This window comes from Arvicola amphibius, chromosome 2 (genome assembly GCF_903992535.2).
Source record: "Arvicola amphibius chromosome 2, mArvAmp1.2, whole genome shotgun sequence".
Taxonomy (NCBI): domain Eukaryota; kingdom Metazoa; phylum Chordata; class Mammalia; order Rodentia; family Cricetidae; genus Arvicola; species Arvicola amphibius.
Window position 1 is genome coordinate 59,220,568 of NC_052048.2, and position 22,415 is coordinate 59,242,982.

A 22,415-nucleotide genomic window follows, 5' to 3' on the forward strand; every position below is an offset into this window, starting at 1 on the left:
ATTTGGGAGCAGCTGTCGAGGACTCAAGAGAAGTTCCACCTACAGCCAGCCAAGTGGTGCCACACTCAACACTTTTGCCTACTCACTGCCCAGCAGCCACTGGGTTGAAGATCATGTGGACTTTCCAGCTTGTAGTCTACCATTGGAGATAACCTCATCTGTCCTCAGGTGTCAGGGTTGCCCTGACATCATTTTATCTGTGGCTCATACAGAGCGCTCCAGAAAGCTGACAAGGAGAAAGTCCTCAGCACTGCAACTTCCCTTCAGAGTCTGGGTGTCAGGTATGATGCTTGTGGCTCAAGTGCTCAGCAGCGAGCTCCTCGGGGGAGAAGGCTGTGCACAACTCATCACAGCCTGCTCATACCGTGAAGATATTCCTGAAACCTGCCTTTTACCGTTCCTAGTCAAAACTTGCTGAGTGTGTACTCTGGAGTCCAGTATTCACCCAAACCCAAGCCACATGCACACCTGGTAAGAGCTCTGGCCCTGCTTGCCAGGTTGGCAAGAGCAGCAGTGCACTGTGATGCTCCAAGTGTGGGCTTTCCACCATCTCTTAGGGATACTGTCAGCATGATGGAGCATCCCCACTAGCACTCAGTACCAAGTCCACTTGGTGGTTAGTTCACATGGCTGGTTAGAGTTTGGTTCTCACAAGCAGGCTGGGATCAAGAGCTCCTCCTCCTGGATATAGCCCTGGCAACTGAGACCAAGAGCTGCCAGCCTCTGTTGGTACCCACTGGGTAGGTTAGCTCTGTTTGCAGAACTCCCAGCAGGGGGCATCATGTGTTCATACTGAGCACAGATGAAGCTGTGCAAAAAAAAAAGCAAGGTCTCCAGCAGAGCCACAGGTGCCAGGCTTTCTGGGTCAGGGCCCACATGTAGCTTCCAGATGGCACCCAGGTGCCCCTGATCCTCTCCAGAAGTTGGCCTGGACTTGGCACAGCAGCTTCCTCCAACACTGCAGGACACACCTGTGGCACTTCTCTTAACCAGATTGCATCACAGGGTGCCCAGAGCAGCCACACAATGAACCACACACATAACCCAGCTATAAGTGGGTAGGGGGACACAAACCGAGGGGGGCTGCTGTTGTACTAGTGCTCACAGCAAGCACCAGACTGCTCCCCACTAGCCTGCTCCAGAGCCGGATTAGCACCCAGTGCGGACAATCTTAGTGTAGAATACGTTTCTCCAGTAAGTGACCCATCCTCATGGAGCGGCAAGCCTGCAGTCTGGACTTCTAGTTCCTGTAGCTCTAGCTAGCATGAACACTCATGGGCTATAGGGCCCTTTTCCGGTTCCCAGTGCCCACTGTCAGGATCACAAGCCCCAGGGCACTGTCTTATGAAGCTGATGGGGCTTGAAAAGAAGTCCCATCCATCCCAGCACTGCAGAAAGCTAACCCTGAACATCTCAAAGGACGACAGGAAATCTCTAGGACACTGCAACAGCATATTAGGGCCTGATAAGGGCCTCAGACCAAAAGCATCTACATTCTCTGGCAACTCAGGCCCAGAGTATTAAAGATAAACATGGAGACTGGAAAAGTCCTCTGCCCCAGCTTTGGGTTTGCCAATAACAGAGGAGAGACTCTCAAGACGGCGTAAGGGAGGATGGCCAGAAAGGTACCACTGTGTCACAGAAAGGTCTGTGGGCTGAGAAGAACTGGGCCAAGTTACCATCATTCAGTTCCCTCACCTGAAGTGAAGTTGGCCATGCCTACCTCTCAGCAGGTGATGTAAGAAGTCAGCTAGCCCAATGACATTCCACCAAAAACCAGCCCTACGTGATCATCCCTTATACACTCAATGGCCTAAAGACCACTAGGAAGACCCTTCTCATCAAAACACCTCTAAGACACAGCCTTGCTTCTTCCTAGCTATCTCTGGTGCTTGCAAGTGTACTCAGTCCAAGTGGAAAACTTTGCTAGAAGGAGGGTGGGAGTCTGGGGCGGGCAGGAGGGGCCTTACCTGATGACACAATTGCCCTCGGTTAGAAGCAAAGATGACAATGGGGGCAATGGAAGACTCCAGGGCTCTGTGCAGGTAGGTAAAGCACTCGATATCTAGCATGTGGACCTCGTCGACAAAGAGCACCCCAGGAACCAGTTCCGCAACGCCCTGGTCAATGTACTTGTTCACCACTTTGTTGATCTCCCCCTCGCAGTTTATCTCGATGAGGGATGGGCAGGGTCAGCGCCGGCAAATAGCTCCCACAATGAGCTGACTTTCATCCAAACCCACCCTTGTCGCCTGGTTCCCTGGTTGTGAGGCCCCAGCAGGCCTGGGCCACACTCCAGTTTCAGTTGTATTCTTCTGAGACAGGAACAAACACACCTAAATGGCCACAAAACAGGTGGCTTTCCCTAAAGTTATTTGGCTAACCGCAAGAGGGCTGTGCAAAGGAAGACCAACCCTCCTCACCACTCCCCACGCCACTTCACTATCTCATTCTCCCAACTGATGATGATCCAGTTCAAACCTGATCTCAGAGACTAGCAGGCTTGGAGCCCAGAACACCAGTTTTCATAGGCAATCTTCCTGTTTCTGTGTTCTGTAAATGACCCTGTCTTGTGGCCACATACGACAGTGCTGAGGTTAATTAGCCTTCAATCAGTGAAGTCTCAGCCCTAACAGGAAAGTAACATGGCTTCTAGCTCCTAGAAGATGAGGTTAGCCAGGAGTCATATATAAGCCACCCAAGGTCACGGGCACAGTAGGGTCTGGTCACAAACAGAACCAAAAGTCCTGCAGGAGTTGCTGCCTCTTCCACCAAATCTACCAGGTAAGAACTGCCTGAGAATAAAGAACTCAGGGCAAAAGACAGTGGCTGTTGCTGGGCACAGCACACATACCTGTGCCCCAACACTTGGGGAGGCTGAGGACAGGAGATAAAGAGAGCAAGATTCCAGACAACACAATAACACCCTGTCTCAGCAGCCACACGGAAGCCAAGGGGAAAACCAGACAGTTCTCTAGAAGAAATGTCTCTAGCTGTTCCTCTGGCTGAGACCTCCATGGTCCACAGAGACTTCAGAGTGAGTGAGACTGTAGGTCATAGGGAAAAGGAGAACGCAGTGTAATGGCCACACAGGAGAGTGGGAAGGAAGGTGGCACTGCTATGGCAGCAGAGTGTACCCACTCTCAACCTCCCTACAGGACAAGAAACTCTAGGTATGTGGGGCCAGAGAGCATACTACTGACCGTCTAGATAGAGCGCACAGACGACAGGGCTAGGCTGTCATCTTAGAGGAGGGAGGACACCAGTCCCACACACCCAGGGTCCTGATCCTGCTGCAGGCTCCAGAATGACAGAACACTGACTCTACCTGTGATCTCTGTCTTTTTTGGCTTCATCAACTGGCCCATCATGGATAGGATATCTTGTCCCCCCTGGAGAAAAGAAGACTCAGTCAGCCTTGCTGTCCAAGGAGGATATCAAACTTAATTTTCCTGCTTCATATAGGTTTCCAATGTCAATGTACTTGAGACCCCAACACAAGTCCCCTGGAAAGCTTAATAAGCTTTTATTTTCATGTCTGTTATGTATATATGTATTTTTTTGAGAGAGGATTTCTCTATGTAAGCCCTGGCTGTTCTGGAACTTGCCTCTATAAACCAGGCTGGCTGTGAACTCTGAGATCCCCCTGCCTCTGACTTCTGAGTGCTGGGGTTAAGGCCTGTGCCACCATGCCAACTCCCTTGAGAAGCTTCTGAACACAGAGGAACTTTCAACAGACTTCGACCTGTAGGAATCAAACACATTCTTTCCACTGAGAGTATAATGGGGAGGGTGGCTTCCTCTCCCTCACTGTATCTTTTTAACTTCGTTATTCTGAATTAGCCACAAAGAACCACACACTCTCCCATGGACGCAAGCTCTTCTATGACTTGAAGCTTAGCTTTGGTAACAGTCTATTACCCTCTTCCCTTTTCCCTAAAGAGCTGCTCTTCTGGTGTCAGGCCCCTACACAATTGCTGACTTGCTCCTGACCCCACCACTCAGCCTAAAGCAGAGGCTTCGGGGTCAGTTTGGAGACAGACATCTACCTCCTAAGGCACTCGATGGTCTAAGAACTAGTGTCAACAATCTCGTGAGCAAAGCCTTCAAGGACTCCTCTCCCGATGGAGAGGCACTAGGGAGGATCAAAAGGAACGCAACCTAAAAGGCCGCAACAAAGGACATGTGTACTTTGGTTCTTCGAATCATGTTTCTCAGAGATGTGGTTAGGGGATGCCATCCTTCCCTACAGTTATCAGTCAACGTTTAAGTATCCACTGTCCCTCCAGAGTTGCCAGACTTGATTCCAACTCAAAGCTAAGGTGCTGAGGCCCTGCTCAGTAGAGGGAAGGTCAGATCTGTGCTAGGCTTTCAGAAACCCTGTGAGGCTCACAGAGCACTTGCGCCCTCCTGCCAGTAACACTCTGAGCATTCAGGCACGAGCCAAGGCTGGGACAGGAAGCCAGGGAGGAAGCAGGCGAGCGCAGGGTGGGGGGCTTCGGCTGGAGAAGGAAATAGCCCAGGAAATCATTCGCGTGACTGCTCGCACTAGATGGGCAACAAAGGAGTCCTACGTAGCTAATGTCCATCGCTAATTGCTGAACATCACAGGACAAAAAAGGAGTGCTTGCCTACCCAAGCTGACAAGCAAGATCTTGCCGATTCATCCCCAGAGCTTCCAGAAAGAGACAAAAGGAAAGTGTGCTGCCCACAGTGGCACAGCAGTACCTGAGGCCGTGCATTGGCCACATCCAGGTCATGCAAGGTCACGTCCTGTATGATTTCCTTCTTCTTGTGCACATCTCCCTTTGGCAAAGGGACATACTCTTCAGCTTCAAGGTCAAACTCTGTGGCATAGGTATCACACCTGCCTTGCCTCTGTAGACAGAGAAACATAAATGCTATGTGGGTTTTCACTGCTCGGTCCTCAAGTGACAGTGTTCAATGACACAAAGGCTTGGTTCCCAACTGTAGCCTAACAAGGACAGTCTCCCTGACATTTCCCAATGTGCCCGACCCCAGTGTGCCCACTGCCCTCTGCCAAGAAAAGGAGGCTATCGGCGGGTTGGAGATACCCAATACTTTCTCCAGAGTACCCCCCAACACCCGTAACTGTATGCAATTCCCGATAAAGGGCAAATCCAGTAGATTAACTGGAGACAGAGGGAGCTGCTCAGCCTCTTTTGTAGGTGGGTGATTTACTGCATGATATCAAGTATTATGCTCATCCATTAAACAGTGAGCAACCCTGTACAGGACACTGGGAATCAGATACGAAAAGAATGCCAGCTAATGCCGCATTCCTTCCCACATGCATATATCTTGGAAAGAAAATACCAGAGAGATAAAGGAAGATTAAATACACTGCACATTTCAATTTGAAAATGACTAAAGTTGTTTTGGTCTCTCACCCTGTACTCCCCCTCTAAACAGGTCTTAGTATTTCTAACAGACTGTCTGTTTTCATCATGAGAAGGTTAAAGAATGAAGATAAAGGAAAAGAAAGAAACTTTATAATACGCAGAGGGACAACTCTGCCCTTCCCATGGCATGGCACCAGGTAGTGCCCACCCTCCTCCAGCACCCAGGTCTTCCCATGACACACAAATCAGACACAGTGCTTTGTCCCATGAAGAAAGGACATTACCTTCACAGCTCCACTATTTGCTTCAATGTAAATCACATCTCCAGCCTCTACTCGCTCTTTCTGCAAACTTTCAAAAATACTGGGGTCCAGCTGAAAAAAAACAAGGGTGACTCATAGAACTGCAATGCATATTTGACTTCTTTCTAGCACGCTGTGAGGTGCCTCTCCATGGGATATCAAGAGGCCAGCAACTGCATGGAGCATCTACCAGTGGGGAGCATGAAAGCCAGAGCACATCAGAGTGGGATGCAGATGATCAGTCCAGGGAGAGGAGGAGAGAAAGTGGGTCCACAAGTCAGTCACGGGGCACCAGAACACCGTGGTTCACCTTCCTTAGTTTTAGAGGCCAGAAAGGAGTGAGGTGGGAGTTCGTAGATGTCTCTAGCTTAGCTCTGAAGTATGAACAATGCTGAGCATGGAACCACAGCCCTATTGTCCCTCTCCATTTGACTGCACTGTGCTCCTCCCCTTCCTAAGCAGCCCTGGACCTTCCTAACACAAAACTTGCCAGTACCTGCTTACCAGGCTAGTATCCTGCCAGGCTCATGATTTCCTTGATTCCTCATCGACCTAAACTTCATCAAGACACTACCACAGATGCATAAACTTCAAAATGAGACATAAGCTAGAATTCTCCCAGGTTCTGAGTCAATGCCAGTGCTCAGGGCCTGCTTATGGGCACAGGCAAACTGCCAAGAAGCACAGACAGGCCTGCAGCTTCCCTGGGCAGCCCAGACCCATGCCCTTGGCTACTGATGTTCTAGGACAGCATCTTTTAGACACATCTCTTTAGGCTAAACTTCAAAGAGAGATATTACATATGTGGTTGCAGTGGGGGAAAACCAGAGGTCTATTTTGAACACAATTGAAGAGTGAAAACTCAGCACTGGGTAGAAGTCAAACAGGAAAAGACATACTGTATGGCTCCATCGCTATGAAATGTCCCCAGCACGTAGACCTACAGAGACAGAGAGTAGCTGCTCAGGACTAAAATGGGACACAGGGAGGGGCTATCAGTGGCTTGAGGTTTTTCTCTTTTACTTTCCTCTTATTTTCCTAAAAGAAACTGTCAAGGTAACCTCATAGACAGGTCAAATTTAAGTTGCAGGCCTTTTAGAATAAGATACAGTCAAGAATATACCACATGTTGTGTGTGTGTGTGTGTCCCTCAAGTGTGTTTATAGTAGTTAATTTCCCAAATGAATTGGCTGAAGTTGTGATTACTGAAAAGGTGCTGCCTCCTACTAGGAAACCTCATGAGTACAGAATGAAGCCTGAGCATTGCGTTCAACAGAGAGAGCTACTGAGGCAAGCTCCTGGGATGAAGAACCCTGTTAGGAAAAAAGAGAAAACAGCTCTTGGAAGAAGTGACATTTTTATGCTCTCCATAAAACAGTGACCAAGAAACAACCTCAGAATCACAGAACCTGAAAAATCAGAGTGGAGTAAAAACAGAAATTACCCAGTTATCTAGCACCTTAGATGAAATGCTGGGTCCACAGAGCCCAGGTAACTTTCTGGGGTTGCAGAGCAAGCTGCCAGGCAGATCTATATTGCCGGGTCAGAGCCAGCCCTGCCATGCACTCTGGATTGGTTAATGCAGGTTGCATGGAGTCTGTGACCAGTGCTAACTTCCCTCGAAGGGAGCTTTGGTATGTGTACACACACGAACTGACAGCATCTATTGAAGCTGTCAGCTCTAAGCCAACACACACACTCACAGAGGGCCTGATGACGTTTTCTAGTCATTGTGGCAATAGCTAAAGCAGAGCCAGGACAGACATGGATATCCACCTCTCATTGTGGATCTAAAACTACAAGTTTCATCCCCAGGACTATGTGAGATAAGCAATTAGCACTCCCAATTAGCAGACAGACAGCTGCTCAGAGACCACATCGCTTGTCTGTAATGGAAGAGACAAAGCTAAAAGTTAAAATAAAAGTTAGCAAAGCTAGAAATTCCTTTTGACTTTAAAGTCTATGCTTTGATCTCCAGCATCCCAGATTGTGTCCTAAAGGACAACAGGAACAGGATAATGCCCAAGGGTCAGACAAAGGCCTGTTCAGTACACGGCAGGCCTCGAGCTTTAACCCATGGGAGCCTATCAAGAGCTGCTATAAGAGTCCTGCAGCCCACCAAGCTATCTGCCCTGCAACTCAGACAGACTCCTCGAGGTTTTGCTTTCTGTGTACATCAGGGCTAGGGCCTTGGATAAGAAGTATCATATGGAATATGGCATGGCAGAGACAGGCTCGTCACTTACCTACCAGCTCATTCTAATGCATACATGTGGTTTTCTAGGAGGAAGAGAGTAGCAGCTACAGCCTCTGAGTCTTCAAGTACCAGGTCCTATACCATCATTTAACACCTTCACGATGACCTGTGCAGCCCCACGGTAACAGTGCACAGAACATAGGCAGAGGTCACACCGTCCCCCAGAGCCACACAGACTGGGAGTTAAGGTAAGAGCCTCACAGACTCACCTTCAGCTGTTTGGTTCCTTTGGCAGTCTTGAGTCCTATGATCACATGGCTGATAGTTTTGCCATAACCACCCATGGGGTTCTCTGTCTCACATGGAGTGAGCTCTGTCACCTCCCCTTCATAAACCTCCTTCGTCTCTTTTATCCGAAGCCCTGGAAGAGATAGCAAAGTGGCTATGAGAAGAACCATCTCTCAGAGGCCACTTTTTTCTCACACACAGACACACCAAAACTCTCAGCTGCAAACATCCATGACAAATCAACTTTAATAACGTAAGTGGAAGGACGCCACTGTGGACAGAAAAGCAGTAGAGACAAGCACAAACTGGAGGTGCTGTGGAGTATGCGAGAGAGATCGGATTGCTTAACCCCTAAGGATTTATTTTTGTTTTATTTTAATTATGTGTACACATGTGAGGATGTGCGCATGTGAGTGAGAGCAAGTGCCTGCACAGGTCAAAAGAGAGCACTGGATGCCCCGAAACAGGGTTACAGGCAGTTGTGAGTCACCCTGCATAAGTCAGGCAACTAAACTCAGGTCTTCTGCAAGAGCATGTGATTGAGCCATCTCCCTGGAAACTTATTTCAACTTAAAAAAAAAAATCTTTTAAGCATGTATTTGTTTTGTTTGTACATGCATGTATATAAGTACAGGAGTGCATATGTGGAGGTCAGAGGGCAAGCTGTCAGAGTCATTTTTCCCTTTCCACCATGGGGATTCTGGGAGTTGAATGAAGGTAAACAGGCACAAACATTTAACCAATGAACTATCCTACCCATCCTTGATCTCAATCTTTAAGTGTCTTCCTAGATTCAAGTCCAGAACTAGATATCATTCCCAGCACTGCCTCTCAGATCCGCACTTTCAAGGAGTGACCTCTGTTTTGAGCTGATAACCATCTGAACCCACAGGATTCTACTTGCCAATCAGTGACTACAAAACCTGTCTCTCATTACCCTAAAAACCACAGAATAACCCACTATCCATCTGTGACACCCATAGCTAAGCAAGGGATCCTGTAGCAACTGTAGATGACCCTTAACCCTACCATGCACTCTCAGGGTTTGACCTCGCCACCTACTCAGCAGAGAAGCTCAGCACCACTCTCAACCACACTACTTGACTGTAGGACACTTCTAGGGCTAGTGCTCAGTTCCACTGCACACACATGAAGCCAGCCCAGCATTCTCCTTCTTCTTGACAGACCTAAGTCTGTGTCTCTCCACACCAGCTGCTACAGCCATCCCATAAGCATGTGCTCACCAAAGTCAGCCCCCCGCCAGCTCTTAGCTAGAGCCTAGTCTCCATCTAACTTGATTTGCCCAAAGGAAACTCTAGAGAAATTTAAGATGTGTTTCAATCGATCTCTTACAGAAAGCTCATCTGTACCCTGGTGCAGGCAATGTGTGTCAACACATGGCACTTCCCAGACAGAGGAATGTGAGAGTTGGGCATCTGACAATGCTGAGGGATTATTGATCATTTTTATGAATGTCACAATGGTATTATGATTTAACATGTGTGTGTCTGTGCACATGTATGTGATTCCCCAGGAAAGCCAGAAGAGGGCATCTGACCCCTTGGAGATGGAGCTTTAGGTGACTGAGTCACCTACATGAATGCTAGGATTTGAACTCTGGTCTCTGTTGTGACTGGCAAGCATTCTTTCTGCTCCTTTTTTTTTTTTTTTTTTTTTTGGCTTTGCGAGACAACAGTCCTAGCCGTCCTGGAACTCACTTTGTAGACCAGGCTGGCCTCCAACACACAGAGAAATCCACCTGCCTCTGCCTCTTAAGTGCTGGGATTAAGGTGTGTGCCACCACTGCCTGGCTGAGAAGTAAGCATTCTTTTTTTTTTTAAGATTTAATTATTTACTATATATAGTGTTCTGTCTGCATGTATGATTGCAGGCCAGAAGAGGGCACCAGATCGAATTACAGATAGTTGTGAGCCACCATATGGTTGCTGGGAATTGAACTCAGGACCTGGAGAAGAGCAGGCAGTGCTCTTAACCACTGAGTCATCTCTCCAGCCCAAGTAGGCATTCTTAACAAAGACATCTCCCTCCAGTACTTATGATTACTATTTGAGTTCTTGTTTTTAAAAGACATATTGAAGTATGTATGGATTAAACTTTTATTAAAAAAAAAAAAAAAAGACAGGCAAGATGGGCCCAGCAGGGAAACTTGCTACCAAGACTGACAACCTCACTTGGATCCCTGGAACTCAAATGGTAAAAAGAGAGGATCAATTTTTTACTTCTGATAACCACACATATGCCATGGTGTGTGCATATGCAAACATACTCTCAAGATACTCTCAAGTACTCAGAAGTACACACACACACACATACACACAAATGTAAAAAAAATTAACAGATCTGCAATTTGCTTCAAATCAATCTTGAAGGGGACCGATGAAGCCTTATGCCAGTCCCACTGTGAACTGAAGCTGATGACGAGAGAACTTGATGACTTTTGTACATTTTCCATGGTAAAGTTAAAAAGAAAAAACAAACACTACTCCCCACCCTTCATCCAGAATGCTAACATTAGAAGGCATGTGGTGCCAAAAATTCAGTTCTGAAAAGTTACTTTAAGGTCTGTTTTCTGCTGCTAGGAACATAACCAAACAGAATGCTACAGCCTATCACTCTTAGAATGGGACAGCCACAACTAAGTGGCACAGGCAATAATGGTCACAGCAGCATCAACAATCTCTTCAACAGTGAAAGAGAAAATGAAGTTACAGTATGCTCACACAAGAGAATATTACCTAGCAGGGCAAGGTTATAGTTACATGTAACAGTGCGGATGAATCTCGCATAGAGAACACTGGGAAAGGCGTCATCAGCACAGAAGAAAATAAATGTGAAGTTCAAAGCAGGCGTGACTTCTCTACAGAGTGAGAAATCAAGACCATCCCTTATGTGAAAAGGGACAGTGACAAGGAGAAGGGGACTCTGTGGGCTTCTGGTGCGTCATCGTTATAACAGCTGATCTTAAGAGCTTTGAGAACGAGGATGTTTTGTGCATTTTTTGCACATTAGCTCAATAACAAGGTCAATTTAAAAGGTAAAGTATAAGTGAGCACGGCTGAGAGACCTGGTGAGGGGGAGCACAACCACTGCGAGAACGCAACTCTGCTCCTCTGCAGGCTCTGTGCTCACGGTCCTCATCTCCAGACCATTCAAAGGGCACCTGCTCCAAATGTCAGGGGCTGGGGACATCATCAGTAGTTTAACTCTACAGCAGATCCTACAGCTAGGCTCTGCAGAGCCCTAATGTAGAGTAAACAAAGCCCACTCTTCTCACAAGAGTGGGCACGATGACTGCTCCTGATTGCAGGATGCCAATCCCCACCACTCAGCTACCTGCTGATACAGAAACGTCACAAGGCCACACTGGCAGGGTGTGAAGCACTCTCTATCACCTCCCCATCTCAAATGTAGCCATTCCCCTATCATGGGCTCAGTGCCAGCTTTCTCCCAGAAACCTAATCAGGACAGACACTCCAATAGTCCAGTCAAGGAGAGCTTTGCTCTTCCCCTATCCACCTGATAGCCTAGAAAATGGAGGCTCTGGAACAGTCCCAAGCAAGGGGTACACTGCCGCTTTATTTACTGAATTCTCAGCTCCTGGGTATTGTGAACAGAATACTTCAAACAGAATGCACCAAAAGATTGTGACAACCCAGAAACTGTCCTTCTGAGGGAGCTAACAGCAAATCTTGCACATCCCAAGAGCAGCTCCCTTGACTGCAACCCAAAATTCTTGCTGGAGGGCAGAGGCTACCCATCGCTGACGGGTGCCTCTATTTGTTAGCCGCCTCTCTGTGCTGACAAGCTGGCAGGGGTGTGGGTGACGGACAATGAGACCTGCTGTTTGCTAGGAGAATGGCTGATTGGTGCTATCTCTGGCAGAAATGACATAAATGACGGGTTTCATCTGCTGGCTCAGGTTTCTGAACCCTTGACAGGGACCTTCATCACATCAAGGAAATAGCACAGACTCTTGCCTTTTCATTTCTGGTCAGCTTATGGTTTCCTCCCCACCCCCGCTGCCAACCTCGCCAGAATTCAAAGGCACAGGGCAGGAAGACAAGCAGGCCAGGCCTCCTTTCTAAAGCCAGTCGATGGCCTGCCCTTTTATTCTTTTGGAGGATGGAGAAAGTTTTCTTTACCTTGCTCTCATCAACAGATGGGCAAACCTCTCCCCATCAGAAATTGCAAACCACACCCGGGCGCTAAGATAATTCGTCTGTATTTTTCACAGTTTAAAGCAGTAAAATTATCCAAATGCACATGCCTACATGAGGCTCAGGGTTTTTTCAAATTTTGTCAATGTCAGTAAAACAATTTAAAAATAAATCTTTAAAATTTAAAACAATTCATATGTTTAAAGCAGATGCAATAACTTGTTATTTAAATAATTTATGAGTTAAAGGAAACTATAGGCAGCTGGATGTGGGAAAGGCCAGCAATCCCAGCACTAGGAAAGCTGAGGCAAGAGGATTGAGGTCAAGGCAAGAAAGGCCACAAAGTCAAACAGAAAAAGAGGAAGGAAGAAGGAAGAAGAGGAGAGGGAAGAAGTAGTAGTAGCAGTAGTAGTAAGACACAAAAAAAAAAGGAAAAAGAAAACAATTGGCATAGGTTTTAATAGAATAAAGTGTTTGCAGCCATAGCTGCTTGCTAAGGAAGGACCCCTTGAGCCCAGCAATTGGGACAAAATTGTCACACAGTGAGATTCAATCTCAAAAATTAAAAGGAGGAAGGGCACAGGGAAGCGAAGAAAGACAAACAACAAGGAAAGACAAGAACTAGTTCTCAGGAAGGTTCCCAGCTGTGAGAGCCCATGAGCCACACCCACCTCTTCTGCTCTTCCAGACCACCATGGAAACGCAAGGAACACACTGCACCCCAAACAATGGGCTGGAACCCACAAACACGCACACCAAGGTAAAGCAAACCAACACAGTCACAGCACAGCTCCACCTGGACAAAGAGCAAAGAGAAGATCCCCCACCCCCACCCCCATTCAGGACAGAAGAGGTGGACCAGGTTATGCCCATCATAGACACAGTCTCAGCTGTCATTCACCAAGGCTTCCCCTAGCAGGGAGCAGATGGGAGACCACGGGGTACTAAGCCATGCGGGCACTGGTGGTGCTCTACACATGGGCTGAGGGGTGACTGGATGAGCTTAGTCACTCAGGTTTCCACCATGCTGCTTGAAGAAGGCAGGAGCACATTTCCAGCAACAAATGTTTTGTAGGTTTTTTTCAAAGGCTTGTTCTATGTATGTGGCTGTGTGTCTCTGTGTGTGTACTTGCATAGTGCAGTTGTCCAAAGCCATAAGAGGGCACTGGATGCCCAGAACTGGAGTGACAGGTGAATATGGGTGAGCGTTAGGAACAAACTCAAGTCCTCTACAACACAGCAAGTACTCCTGAGACTGAGCCCTCTCCAGCCCCTACTTTGTAGTTTTTTAAACTATAAACCAATGTCTCTAACTTAAAATGGGAGTCACCCAGTGGTTGGATTATGGTCTAGTGAGTTTCATCCTAGTACCCCTTAAAGTACCTAAAAATGATCCGTCTCAGAGTCTGATGCAAGCAGAGACATGGCAAAAGGGCAGCATCACACAGCTCTACGCTTGGATATTCCTCAAGGCCACCTGCTTCTCTTGCACGCTGGAAAACTTGAGAAAGCATCCACTACATGCCAGGTCGGGGCGAGAAAGACCCATACCTCTCTCCACGTTCCCACACTTCCCATCATCTCACATGTAAACCCTGTAGCCTCTCTCTGCCCCACAACAGACCCTTCCATACCCCTAAGAATTATACCATGGACTTCTCCAGAATCTAGTCACCTCCTGCTCAGACCCCAGTGGGTCTCCCTCTGCCATGCTTCAGTGAAGGGGAACTGCAGAGCTGGACTAGAGCCGACAGGCACCTTCTACTTAATTGCTTTGGCTTACACTCAGGGTAAAGGCCTGACCCTGCCCTGTGGCAGAACAGTTGACTACCTCAGCCCCTGCTTTCTCACCTACCTCTAGTGATCCAGTATATTTCCTTAATATTTCTTATAAAAAAAGACAAAAATTAAAAATAAGAAATTACTTGTGGGGGGTGTGTGAGATGCTCAACAGGTAAAGGGATTTCTGTGCTAGCAGAAACCTAAAGTCAATCCTAGGAAGCCATGTAAATAAAGGTAAAGAGAAGCTGGCAGTGGTGGTGCGAGCCTTTAATCCCAGCACTTGAGACAGAGGTAGGTGGGCGGATCTCTGTGAGTTCAAGACCAGCTTAGTCTACAGAGTGAGTTCCAGGACAGGCTCCAAAGCTACAGAAAAACCCTGTCTTAAAAAACCAAAATAAGGGCTGGAGAGATGGCTCAGAGGTTAAGAGCATTGTCTGCTCTTCCAAAGGTCCTGAGTTCAATTCCCAGCAACCACATGGTGGCTCACAACCATCTATAATGGTGTCTGGTGCCTTCTTCTGGCTTGCAGGTATACACACAGACAGAATATTGTATTCATAATAAATAAATAAATATAAAAAACCAAAACAATAATAATAATAAATAAAAGTAAAGAGAAAACCAATCCACAAAGTCCTTACTGCCACTGGCACGCACAGCAAATGTGCCTACACATACATCATGTACCCCCTCCAATAATAATATTAAATACATTTTTTTGTTTTGTTTTTCAAGTCAGGGTTTCTCTGTAGTACTTTTTTTTTTTTAAAGAAAAAGTACTTTTATCCAGGCGGTGGTGGCACATGCCTTCTCAGCACTTGGGAGGCAGAGGCAGGTGGATCTCCAAGTTCGAGGCCAGTCTGGTCTATAGAGTGAGTTCCAGGACAGCCAGAGCTACACAGGAAAACCCTGTCTTGAAAAACAAACAAAGCGTTCTTTTCTGGGAGCTCGGGAGGTGGCTCAGTGGGACAGAGTACTTGCTCTGCAAGCATGGAGACCCGAGCCTGGACTTCAGCACCCTAGTTAAAAAGCTGGACATGGTGGCACAAACACCTGTGATATCAGCACAGATGGGGGTAGGACAGAGGCAGAAAGATCCCTAAGGCTTCATGGCCACCAGCCTAGCTCCATGTTCAGTGAAGCTGTCTGAGAAAATAGGGCAGGGTGGCAGAGCAGGACACAGCATCCTCCCCTGGCCTCTGCACACACACGTGCAAATGCCTTACACAGTCCACAGTCCACTCTGAGCGGAGAGGGATGCAGATGCCCACAGCACCCGAGCAGCCCTCAGCAGCCTGCCTTTGAACAGCAAGACCTGAAAATCAATCTAAATGTCCACCTTCACAAAAGGGCTACCCACACAGCTACAGGAGCCCATGTTTCCAGAGCAATTTGCAAAAAACGAAACTGAGGACATACCTAGCACTAGACCAGCAGATACAAGCCTTAAAGATCATCTGGAAGTCCTATGTATGAGCATTAACTTAGAAGAGGCCATTCTCTCCCACAGTCAGTCTCCAAGCCCAGGCTACAGAGAGCAGGCTGACCTGAGTTCCAACTGGCTTTGCTACTTACTAGTTATGCCACTGGCCAACTTCGTTAACCTGATTCCCCAAATGCCAAATACAGACAGAAAAGTTTGGCTAAGGGAACAAACATTCTGGCATATAACAGACACTGTGGTGGCAGTGTAGGTCCTAAGAGGCTGGCATCACAAGTCTCAAAGTTTGGCCAGTCCCTATTATCTTTGCTTCGACAAGTCACGACTCCTTTGGCCTGCCACTGAGGACCAGATTCTATAGCAGCTCAGCACTCAATGAGTGGCTTGAGTCAAAGCCTATTCAATGGACAGCCACCCTGGAATGCAAGACAGGGGTACTAAGGAAACCTGGCTCTCTCTCTCTCTCTCTCTCTCTCTCTCTCTCTCTCTCTCTCTCTCTCTCTCTCTCTCTCTATGTGTGTGTGTGTGTTTGTGTGTGTCTAAAATGATCTCTTTAGCCAGTGTGGTGGCACATCCCAGTACTTGGAGGCAGAGGTAGGCAGATCTCTGGGAGCTTAGGGCCAGCCTGGTCTAAGTTTCAGGACAACTAAGACTATATAGTAAGATTCTGCCTCAAAAATCAATAAATAAATAATCACTGTATAGCCCAAACTTTTCTTGAAGAGGCTGGTGCTGAGGTAAAACCTGGAGCTTTGCATGTGCAAGCACATCCTTAGGCCACACTCTAATCCTGACTTACATCCATGTTTCCCACATGAAGAACCCAAGTGCCATAACCAGGGTCCACAACTGCCCCAGCTGCTGGAGCACTTTGGTTAGAACACTGGGGTTTTGTCATTCACGTGAACCATAATGGCAATGTGCCAAAGGAGAAACAGATACAAATCCTGTCACATGGCTTCTTTACAACCAAGAAGCTTCAAGGCACCTGGAGATGAAAGCCACTTTCCCACCGTCCCCACACTCATCACTCACCGATGGCCCTGCGGAAGTTCTCCATGAGCACCTCTGTCTTCTTGATCTCAGTTGAGTACACTTCACTACCCACCATCGGGCAGAAAGGGACTTTACTGCCCAGCTCCTGAGCAATAGCCAGAGCCAAGGCTGTCTAGAGAGGACAAGAACAGGAAGATATTTACTTAGTGTTAGAAATGGTCATTCAGAGACACAGGTTATTAACTGCCGGGAGCAGTGAAGTCTCATCCTCTATCCTCACAGGCATGTTTCCGTGTCAGAGGCTGGCTCTGTGCACTTGGAATATCATACACCCCACCTTGATCACCATTATATTTACAAGGGATGCCCCAATTAAGGCGTGACTGCAAGTGCTTCACAAGACCCCTACATCTAAGCCGATGCTACCATCACTCTACCATGGAAGGAACTAGACACAGCCCAGGTGCCACAACCTAGAAATGGGCACATCTGGACTGGCAGTGGTTCTCACCAGAAAGAGCACCATCTTCCTGACTCTTCTCTCTCAGCCTCAAACAGCATCTGGCCTGTCTGCACAGGCTACTACAAGGCCCTAGACTTCTTTCTGTTTGTACACACACCACAAACACCAACCTATAGGTCAGTAGAAATCAGCACTAAAGGAAGGTGTCACTTAATGTCCATTTTATATTAAGTGGCCCACAGGGGAAGGAAACCCAGGCAGTGTTTTTTTGACATGAGTTGATCCCAACAAATCACATTAGCACACTCTGGGAAACACAAATGGCTGCAGGTAATCAACTATAGTGGGCAGAGGCTAGCTAAGCAAGGCCGGATGGAGTAGAGATATGGACAAATACCAAGTAAGAAAGGCAAATGTCTAAGAGCGACAGAGAGCAGGAGATGCCACAGTCGTTAAAGCTGGCGACCTGAACAGAGAGAACTCTGAGACAGCACTTACAGATGATCTGACAACAGTGCTTCCTACTCCTTTCAATCCCTTTCGGTGATGGTTTCAAGATAGTACAATCTGGCAGCAAATTAACATAAGGTAAAGTGCAGAAAGAAGTAGCCCGTGAGACGGAAACTGGATGCCAGTGCTATCCGCTGCCATTTGGAGTAACCTTAACACTGAGCAAAAGCCGGCGGCCTCATCAGTCAAATGAAAGATTAAAGTACTAGGCTAGATCACATTGCCCACAAACTGGTTCTGTGTGGTTTTCATCACCCTGGGGCAGCAGCTGACTCCCGCTGCAGCCTCCTCAGCCCCAGAACATCTGGGAACATACCTGCCCCTGACTCAGCTCAGGCACACACCTGAGTTTATGAGCCCAGAGCAGAGGACAGTAACACTGATATTCTAGGAGCAAGGGGGAGATGTCTGGACTGTGACAAGATACAAACAGAGGAAGGCATTCTGACATGGGACACCCAGTGGGGGCCTGGGCCTGCCTGTTTCGCAGTCACCCTGCTGTCTCTTCCAAGTAGCTCCACAGACCTCAATTCTCCATCCTCGGCTTTAGACTTCAGAGTGCCCTCACACAATTCAGCGGCCCCCGTGCCTCCTTTGGCCTAATTCAGAAGTGGCCATCTATCCAAGCGGACAGGGTAAATGCATGAGGGGAGCGCGCTGCACTTTCTGTTTCCTCTGGGTGAAGGGTCCTAGAAGAAAAGTTCCTGCCCAGCCCTCCCACCTACCACTGTGAATCCCTCACAGACCTCCACGGGAAGCTTCAACCCCGTGTTCTAGTTTGTATTTGCCTCTGTGGTTTGGGGCTTTGTTTCACTTGTTTGTTTTAGTTTGTTTTTCTGACAGGTAGAGTATGACAGCAAATTACGATATAGCTGGCCTGGCACTCACAACATAGCTCAGGCTGGCCTGGCACTCATGACATAGCTCAGGCTGGCCTGAGCTCCAGCCTCAACTGCCTCAGTGCTAGGACTGCAGGCACGCACCTTTGTGCCCCGGTCCTGGTTTGTATTTTATGGATTAAGAAACTGAAATACAAAGTTATTCAAGTCCAGACAGTCCAGCCAGGATGCAAGCACTGCCCTATCTTCCCCTGTGTGTGCACACCACGTCACTGACCCTTGGCCCACAAAGAAGCTGCTGCAAAAAGGCTGAACAGGTTTCCTCCAGTCTGGGTGCCTCCTTTCCTAAAGCCCAAGCACTGGCCTCACTATCAACTGCCTGAGGTCTTCAGGAATGGAGCTGCACCAGGACACCAGGACAGTAATGGTGCCCCTGCCTCTTCATGCAGCAAAGCAGCCTCACCGCCAGGCACACTGCAAGTCTCTCCTCAGACAGCACGTGCCTTCAAACTCACCGCATCAGAAAACTTACAAAGTGAGGCCAAGGATTGAGTTCTTCACATTTCCAGTGAAACTGGCCAGTATCACACAGGAATGAAGGATTCACATGCTAGCAACATGGTACCAGCTCCACAAAAAGCCCAGGGGTCTACAAAGCACCTAGACGTGCAAGAGCATGGACAACTTCTGCCATGCAAGTGTGCAGAGTCTGTAGCTTCCGACAACATACAATGTTACAACAGAAACCCCCAGACAGAAACAGGACCATAGAAAGACAGAAAGATGAGCCACCAGGGAATATACCTGGGTACAAGGCCTAAGTCCTAGCTGCAAGTGAGGAAAAGTCCCCTGGCACACTCACAGACAACTGCACTGCTCTGTGATAGTCCAGAAAACTGAAGAGCAGGGTCCCTCAGCACCACTCAGCAAGCACACAGTCTGAAGGGAAGAAAGAAATTTCCAGATTTGCCAAACTCAACTCCACAAACAAAATAAATTTAGAATAAAATTAAAAAGAGAGAGATTTTTCCTAAACAAGGCATAGAGCTACATTCTCCCCTGCTCCCCTCTTAGCCAGAGTTTAAAGGGGCAAAAAGACTCATCTTTTGGGGGTTAGGGCCAGAGTCAAATAGGCACCATAGGCCAGCCATGAAATCGTCAACAAAGAATTGATCTAGATGCTTAAAAATGTCAGTGCAGGTCTGATGAAGTGGCTCAGGAGACACAGGCACTGCTGTTGAGGCTCACAAGCTGAGGTGGACCCCTGGAATGCCCACAATGGAAGAAGGAAGCCAGCTCCCAGTTATCACCTGACCGCCACATGCATACCATGGGCAGGCACAACCCAACCCTCTCATATTAAGTAAATGTAATGTTTTAAATGTCAGCATCATTAAGAGAAAACAAAGCAAAATGGTGGGGACAGTAACTCTTCTAAATAAAAGGAAGGTAAAGAGACATAGGGTTTTACTGCTGGGGTGTGGCCTCTAACTGCATGTGTTCTCTCTCTCTCTCTCTCTCTCTCTCTCTCTCTCTCTCTCTCTCCCTTCATCTCTTCTCTCTCTCGATGCTTCTCATCCATCTCCTCTCTTGTCTCACTTCTCGCTTCTCTCTCTCGATCCATCTTTCTCCTCTTCTCTACTCTCTCAGTGTTTTGTTGTTCTTTTTCAAGACAGGGTTTCTCTGTAGCTTTGGAGCCTGTCTCAGAACTAACTCTTGCCTCGAACTCACGGAGATCTGCTTGCCTCTGCCTCCCGAGTGCTGGGATTAAAGGTGTGCGCCACCACCACCCAGCTGCGTTCTGACTTTCTTTTTCCGGTACTGCTGAGGATAAAGCCCAGGTCCTGTGTGAGCCTGCATCTCTCAGACATATACATGGCAAGTAGTCTGATATTGTTATAATAAAAGTGAGAAACTGAAGAACTCTCCTTTTCTACAAGTCATCTTGTGTATACATACATGTATGCACATAGTCTGTGGGGGTGCATGTGCACATGTAATATAAACATCAGAGGCTGACCCTGGGTATCACCCTTAATCACTACCTTCTTTTTTAATGGGTACACCTTTGGTCTGAGTGTAGCTACATGTATTCACATTCTGCAGAGGCCAAACAAGGCGTAGTTAGGGGCACAGACACTTATAAGTACCTGGCATGAGTGCTGGGAACTAAACTCAGGTTCTCCAGAAGGTCAGCCATTCCCATAACCATTGAGTCATCTCTCCATGGATCCATCCTTATTTCTGACACGGGATCTCTCCCTGACCCAGCCAGTCTGGCTGGTCCCCTTGTCCCAGCCTCCTCGGCACTGGAATTAGGGGCAAACACTATCATGCAGACCCTTATGCTTGTGTGGCAAGTGCCTTACCAACTGAGCCATCTCCCCAGCCGTTTACACATCATTTTCATTTAAGAAACAAAACAGAACAGAACAAAACTCAACTGTGCTGTCTTTGAAAGCATACTCCTACTGAGCACTGAGGCACATGCCTGTAATCACAGCTACTTGAGAGGCTGAGACAAGAGAACAGAAAATCAGGGCCAGCTTGGGCTACACAAGGAGTTTCTGACGCGCAGAGTAAGTCAGTGAGACCCTTTCCCAAAAGAGCTCAGTGGTAGAGCACTTGCTGCAAGCACAGAGTCCTGGGCTAACCCCAGCACCACAAGACCAAGGCACAGCAGTGAAGTAACCAGTTAACTGTAGAGGGCGGCCTACAGCAGTGGATGACGGACTCCCTATACCTTCCTCAAAAGGCTATGCTTCTTGGACTACTGAGAGCACTCTCCCTAACCCCGTTCCTAATCCTTTTGGTTAATTCTTTTTCATTTATAAAAATTGTAGGGCTGGAGAGATGGCTCAGAGGTTAAGAGCATTGCCTGCTCTTCCAAAGGTCCTGAGTTCAATTCCCAGCAACCACATGGTGGCTCACAACCATCTGTAATGTGGTCTGGTGCCTTCTTCTGGCCTGCAGGCATACACACAGATAGAATATTGTATACATAATAAATAAAAGAAAACTGTAAGAAATTCTAACACAAACTGCACATTAGCTAATGCTGCAGGAGTCAAATTCGTCAGAGGTAAGATGAGGACAATGTGGTGTATAGCAGGGTCCCCTGTTTTCAAATAGTTCAGAGACAAAGACACAGCAAATGTCAAAAAATAAAATCACCTCTCAGGTGGAGGCCCAGCCACACCCACCATACTATTCTGTAAGCCCTACTCCATGCACTTCTCAACTTTAGCTCCACTGACATTGAAGACAGAATAGTTCCTTATTCTGAGGACTATTATTACATTCTCTGGAAGGTGTTCAGCTCAAGTTGTGACCAAAGAAAAAATATTTCTGAGGTTATGAAATGTCTTCAGGTTGAAAATCCGCATTCCAACTTTAACTTGATCTAACTAGACCCCAGACAGAGAACACAAAACATGGTGAAAGAGCTGAAGAGATGGAGTCTGAAGATGTTCCAGAACACATCAGAGACATAAGGCTCAAGTTTAAGAAGCACAGTTTACATCAAGACAGAGAAACAAAAATCTCCCTGGTGATGTGCATGATGAAGCGATACAGCCAAAACACCTCAAAGCACCCAGAAGGAAAACCGGAAACCCTCCTAACCGGACTGCCAAACACAACAAGCAGGGAAGAGCCAGCACTCAAGAAAACTGAGCACTGTACCCAGCACGAGCCAGGTCTGGCAGTTCAGAGGACCAGACAGGAGGACTGCCAGCTAACACCAGAGACAAGCATTTTATCTTCAAGTTTGAGGCCAGCTTGGGCTACCAGAGACCTTGTCTCCAACAACAACAATCAAACAAGGACAAGACAGTCTTTTCCACTAACAAACCTACAGAAGGAACTTCCAGCCAACTTTAGGAAAGCAACTGGACGGAGAAGGAAGGGGCCTGGCATAAGGAAACATGGTAAGCAAATGGCACATGCCATGAACAAGCTGATGCTGCCTGTGTAGAGGCCAGTGAGCTACCGCTGTGGCGGGCTCAATCTGTTTACTAACACAGCTCTTCCTCTGTAGTAAGACATTCTGTGTTC

The 22,415-nt window shown here is 47.5% G+C and overlaps 1 protein-coding gene across 1 annotated transcript in view; it reads right to left on the reverse strand.

Annotated features, from left to right (window-relative positions):
* The window catches only part of Ruvbl1 (RuvB like AAA ATPase 1), a 36,248-nt gene that overhangs the window by 10,554 nt on the left and 3,279 nt on the right, over nucleotides 1-22,415 (reverse strand). The window contains 7 exon segments of the mRNA XM_038320786.1: nucleotides 1,971-1,987; nucleotides 1,989-2,159; nucleotides 3,318-3,392; nucleotides 4,729-4,878; nucleotides 5,648-5,737; nucleotides 8,132-8,283; nucleotides 16,587-16,719. Coding sequence (XP_038176714.1) covers nucleotides 1,971-1,987; nucleotides 1,989-2,159; nucleotides 3,318-3,392; nucleotides 4,729-4,878; nucleotides 5,648-5,737; nucleotides 8,132-8,283; nucleotides 16,587-16,719 — 788 coding nt within the window.